The sequence below is a fragment of the Scyliorhinus canicula genome, chromosome 19 (genome assembly GCF_902713615.1).
Source record: "Scyliorhinus canicula chromosome 19, sScyCan1.1, whole genome shotgun sequence".
NCBI lineage: Eukaryota > Metazoa > Chordata > Chondrichthyes > Carcharhiniformes > Scyliorhinidae > Scyliorhinus > Scyliorhinus canicula.
In genome coordinates, this window is record NC_052164.1 from 95,886,498 (window position 1) to 95,891,956 (window position 5,459).

A 5,459-nucleotide genomic window follows, 5' to 3' on the forward strand; every position below is an offset into this window, starting at 1 on the left:
ATCCCCATTTACTCCCGCGCGAATAAACGCGCGCTATATTTCCCATTCAAATTTTTTGAAGAGGGGGGCTAGCGGCGGGAACGCCAGCCATTGGGTGGGCGACCGACCCCCAGGCGTCCAATGGCAGGGGAGCGCGGCGGGGGGCGCGCGGGCCGGACTCTGACTGACGTGGACCGCGGCCAATGGGAGAGGGGGGCGGGGACCAGGCGCGGTCCAATGGGAGCGCGGGGGAGGGGTTTGTAAATGGGCGGTGGGCGGGACCCGGTTGGATTCTGACTGACGTGGGCATTGGCCAATGGGGGAGTGGGGCGGGTCCAGGCACAGTCCAATCGGAGCGCGGGGGCGGGAGCCGGGGGAGAGGTATATATGGGGGTGGCGGGCCGACAGCCGGCCGCCATTTTGCGGAGTGAAGATGTCCGGCAGAGGAAAGAGCAGCAGCGGCAAGGCCCGCGCCAAGGCCAAGACGCGCTCGTCGCGGGCCGGCCTGCAGTTCCCGGTCGGCCGCGTGCACCGCCTGCTCCGCAAGGGTAACTACGCGGACCGCGTGGGCGCCGGAGCCCCGGTCTACCTGGCCGCCGTGCTGGAGTACCTGACGGCCGAAATCCTGGAGCTGGCCGGCAACGCGGCCCGGGACAACAAGAAGTCCCGCATCATCCCCCGCCACCTGCAGCTGGCCATCCGCAACGACGAGGAGCTCAACAAGCTGCTGGGCGGCGTGACCATCGCCCAGGGCGGCGTCCTGCCCAACATCCAGGCCGTGCTGCTGCCCAAGAAGTCGGGGTCGGCCGCCGGCACCGGAGGGGGAGGAGGCGGCAAGAGCGGCGGCAAGAAGAGCTCGCAGCAGTCGCAGGAGTTCTAGATCCTTCACCGGCTGACAACCGACCTCCCCAGCCCACTCCGCAACCCCCCCAACCCCACCCCCCTCGAACCCTTCTCCCCCCCCCCCCATCGAACCCCTCCCCCATCCCCCCTCGAACCCATCCCCCTAACCCCTCCCCCCAACCCATCCCCTCCCCCCAACCCATCCCCTCCCCCAACCCATCTCCACCCTACCCCAAACCCGTTCCCCCTAACCCACCCCCCTCCAGCGTGGAGAGAATCAGGAGATGGACATTGAGAACAGACTCTATGTACAACAAAAATAATCATCCCCAACTTCTGGCCCTTCTCAGCGCCTCCCCCATGGATATGGGGGAGACCTTGGAAACCTACATCTCTATCTGCATCCTCTCCATTCCCGCCCCCTCTCTGTTCCACATGGACGCGGGACTTCTGGCATCCTTTCCATCTCCCTCTACATTCCCCATCTCTGTTTTGTTCTCCCTGCCCCCCCCCCCCCCCCCCCCCCCCGTCCTCTTGTTTTGTTTCTCTCCCACATGGGCACATAGGATGCCTGGCATTCCCTTCCTCTACATTCATTCTCCTTCCTTCTCTCTGCTTTGTTTCTAACCCCCCCCCCCCCCTTAATTTTCTTTTGTGCTGTTTTGAAACAACAATTCTTACAACTAATTTTTCATTACATTGCTGGTTTTGTGCATGATTTTTTTTGAAGACCCCCTTCAAAAAAAATCATGTCAGTTGTGGGTGGATTGGGGTTTGCTGTGAGGTTTTGGTTGTTTATATTTTACTTTTTGGGTTTCTTGCCTGACTTGTTTTTTTTGGGGGGTTATCAGTCTGGGTTGGGTTTGCTACCAGGTTCAGTCAGTGTTTTTTTTTTAACATTCCCTTTTGAGTTTACTTTTGTAATGAGAAGGTGTTGCTCCTGCCTGTGCTTCGTTATGTATTTTTTTATTGGTAATCCTCTTGTTTCGCCGAAGACTTCCGATATTCGCCTGGAGTGTTTCCGAGTTAAGTTTTCCTTTTTGACTTGGGCTCTGACCGAGGCAAAAAACAGTCCCTGTGTCCGGCTTCAGGCAACTTCCATGGTGTTGTTGCAGTCTTCATAACTTGGTCGAAGCACTTCGTCAGACGGTTCAAGATAAGATTCAAGATCTTGTAACAAAATGTACTGTCCTGATAATTGTAGCCTGAAGTTCAGTAAATGGGCAATGTGTAACCTCAACTGTAACCGTTCTTTAAATAACTTTTTTCTTCTGACGAATGTGGTGCTACCTCAAGTATCGAGCTACACTTGTTACACTTGAGGTTTCCTATAATGTTGAGGTTAATGTGCTCCGTTGGATCGCCCACGAGCAAGGGTTTAGATTTCAAAGTGTTACATTTCTTCAAGATGAGGGGCAAGAATTGTTTTGAAAACCAAGTAAGCTGCCTTTTTAAGCGGGTGTATGCAGCTGCTGTTTTGTAGATTATGGCAAGTGAATTGTCCAATGATGTTTTGGAGACCTGTTTGAACTGTCTTTAGATACAAGGGTAGTATTCCATGTATATAAGTAAAATGACTTTTGGTCTGCTACTAGCCTTGGGTGGGTAAGAAGATTTTAGTCCGTTCAGAATAAAGATTACCTATTTACTTTTTGAAATTGAATCTGTATGGATCTTATTTTGTTTCAGTCCTCCTTGCTTCACAGATGGGGTTTGCTGGGGAGTACTCTTGTGACATGTTACACCGAGCACTTGTGCGACAAAAGAGAGAATGCTGGAAAATCTCAGCAGGTCTGGCAGCATCTGTAGGGAGTGAAAAGAGCTAACGTTTCGAGTCCAATGACTTTGCCAAAGCCCCTGAGGAAGGAAATATGGTTGTGGAAGCGAGTCTTGGCAAATACCTAGTCCAACACTAAGAGAAATGGAAAGCAGTGAAGGCGGATAGTGGGGGAGGGACATGCGGAAAACCTGTCGGAGAGAAGAGCAGTACTTCAGGTAGACATTCCTGGAAGAGAAGTGGCAGTGAGTTAAACACTAGATAAAAGCAAATTACTGCTGATGCTGGAAAATCTCAGCAGGTCTGGCAGCATCTGTAGGGAGAGAAAAGAGCTAACGTTTCGAGTCCAATGACTTTGTCAAAGTAGGACTTGTCTCAGTGAGTGGAATGCGCCACACCTGACCGTGTAGGATCTAGTGCATTGACGTACAGGAAAGGAACCTCCGTGCCAGCAATAGTTACTGACTGATCAGGCAACAGTACTTTCCTTTCTCCCAACCAGTTGTTCAGGCTGTAAAAACTGAAATTGCTTGAAATAACCACTCGGGCAGCGTTTCAGGTTGCTGAAGACTTTTCAGAACAAATAGTGAAATGAAACTACTCCATTGATGCTGGCTTGCTTGCTGAATGTTTCTAACATCTGGTGTCCATCTTTGTTGGGCATTGCCAGTTCTCCCTGCCTCAAATATTAAATAGGGTTTTCTTGTACCTTTGGGACTGTTCTAGGTCTTGTCAACCTCCTTGGCTCAGTGTAGAGTAGCCCCAGCTTCTTTGAACCTTTAGCTAAAATGTCTCCTGAACACTCAAACTACACCCGCTCAGCTGATTTGGTTGCACACCTAATGAAGATACAGGCTTCAATTCTCATTTTCACAAACTAGATCTAATAAATCTAGAGGGAGACATGGGGCAATATCTAATAGAGGCAGCCATTTCAGTTTTCTGAAACCCTTTGGTCGGCCAGCTGTAATGTTAACTTGTCTCCACAGATGTCTGGTTAAAGTGTTTTGCTTTTTGAGTAAATGGGTGACACCAGGTTTGGATGGTGTGCTGAAGCGGTTAAATGACCACACAAACCAATGGTGCAACACAGTTGAGGCAATTACTGAAAAAAACACATTGGAGCAGGGAAGGTTGCAAAATCTGACCTTGGAACGGTCTACATGAAAACAAGCTCACACTACTTCCACCCACAACCAGCAGCATCTGCTCACTGACAGTGGGGGTAGTCATCAAGTCTTAACATCAATACTGGGAAGATGTAAATGGTAGTGGATGATCCATAGAATTTGCAGTGCAGAAGGGGCCCATCGAGTGCAGTGGCCCTTGGAAAGAGCACTCTACCTAAGCCCACATCTTAACCCAGTAACCCCACCTAATCTAAGGGCAATTTAGCACAGCTAATCCACCTAACCTGCACATCTTTGGACTGGGAGGAAACCGGAGCACCTGGAGTAAACACATACAGACACGGGGAGAACATGTGGATTCCACACAGACTGACCCAGAGGGGAATCGACCCTGGGGCTGTGAAGCATCAGTGCTGCTCAAATTGGATCCAGGAGTTGGGGTAAAATATGAGGGCCTCATTGCCAGGGACCCATGTTCAATTCCAACCTTTGATGACTGGAGTTTGCATGTTCTTGTCTCTGTGGGTTTCCTCCTACAGTCCAAAGATGTGCAGGTTAGATGGGTTGGCTATGCCCCTTTAGTGACCAATGGTTAGGTGGGGAGTGTGCTCTTTTGGATGGCTGATGCAGGATCAATGGGCTGAATGGCCTGCACCATAGGGATTCTATGATTCAATTGTGGGATGAAAGGGTGTTGGGCAAAATTTGAGACATGGGCAATGAAGTGGCCTGTCAACGACCATTAGAGGCGAATTGCCAACAGGAAAAAGGATGTCCTGGTGGGACATTGACCTGATGTGACAGAAACACAAAAGGAATGAAGGCTTTGGAGGCATCAATGTAGTTGGGTATCAATGGGCTCGTAATAGATGCTGGTGGGCAGACTAAGTGGACTATCATTTGGATTATGCTCCCTACTCTTAGACATCCCAAACATTCTAATTTATATCTACCCCATAACTAATCAAATCGAGCTTGGCATACAACAGTAAATTGTAACCACTAACCCTACTTTATGTACTCTTGTAACTTAACTCTTGGAGTCCCTGTATCATTCAATCAAATTACAATGCTTCATCCAAGGCCCATATATCATTCCTATGATACAGTCCACACAACTAACTTTATTTTGTTTCAGAAAGTTAATTTGCAGCTCTCCCATTACTAACAAGAATGTAATGCCATTTATATTTTGTTCCCTTAAGTATTCCATTGAAATGCAAGTTGAACTCCCCATTCATTGTACAGTAGTGGGGGATTTCACACTGAAAGGCTATCTGGAAGGATGTATTCCTAATAGGAGAATAATACATCTGACCAATGCTTATGCACCATAACTTGTTTGTCCGACAGGACGTTTGCTACCTCAGGCATCTGGAGTCAATACCAAATGAGTACCATGGTATTTCTTTACATAGAACAGTACAGCACAGAACAGGCCCTTCAGCCCTCGATGTTGTGCCGAGCAATGATCACCCTACTTAAACCCACGTAACCCGTATCCCAACAATCCCCCATTAACCTTACACTACGGGCAATTTAGCATGGCCAATCCACCTAACCTGCACATCGTTGGACTGTGGGAGGAAACCGGAGCACCTGGAGGAAACCCATTGTTAGGTATTGTTTTAAATCTAAAAAGTTGACTATTGTTTATTTGGCCTGTTGAAAACCAGCATGATGTATTGCTGAAATATAAACAGAAAATGCTGGATAAACGCGGCAGATCT

The 5,459-nt window shown here is 49.0% G+C and overlaps 1 protein-coding gene across 1 annotated transcript; it reads left to right on the plus strand.

The window, feature by feature from the left end:
* Positions 1-375: 375 nt before the first annotated feature.
* LOC119954238 (late histone H2A.2.2) lies at positions 376-923 on the plus strand. The gene has a single exon (XM_038779313.1). It carries the CDS (start codon positions 413-415, stop codon positions 857-859), a length of 447 nt encoding a protein of 148 aa, XP_038635241.1. The 5' UTR covers positions 376-412; the 3' UTR covers positions 860-923.
* Positions 924-5,459: the final 4,536 nt, after the last annotated feature.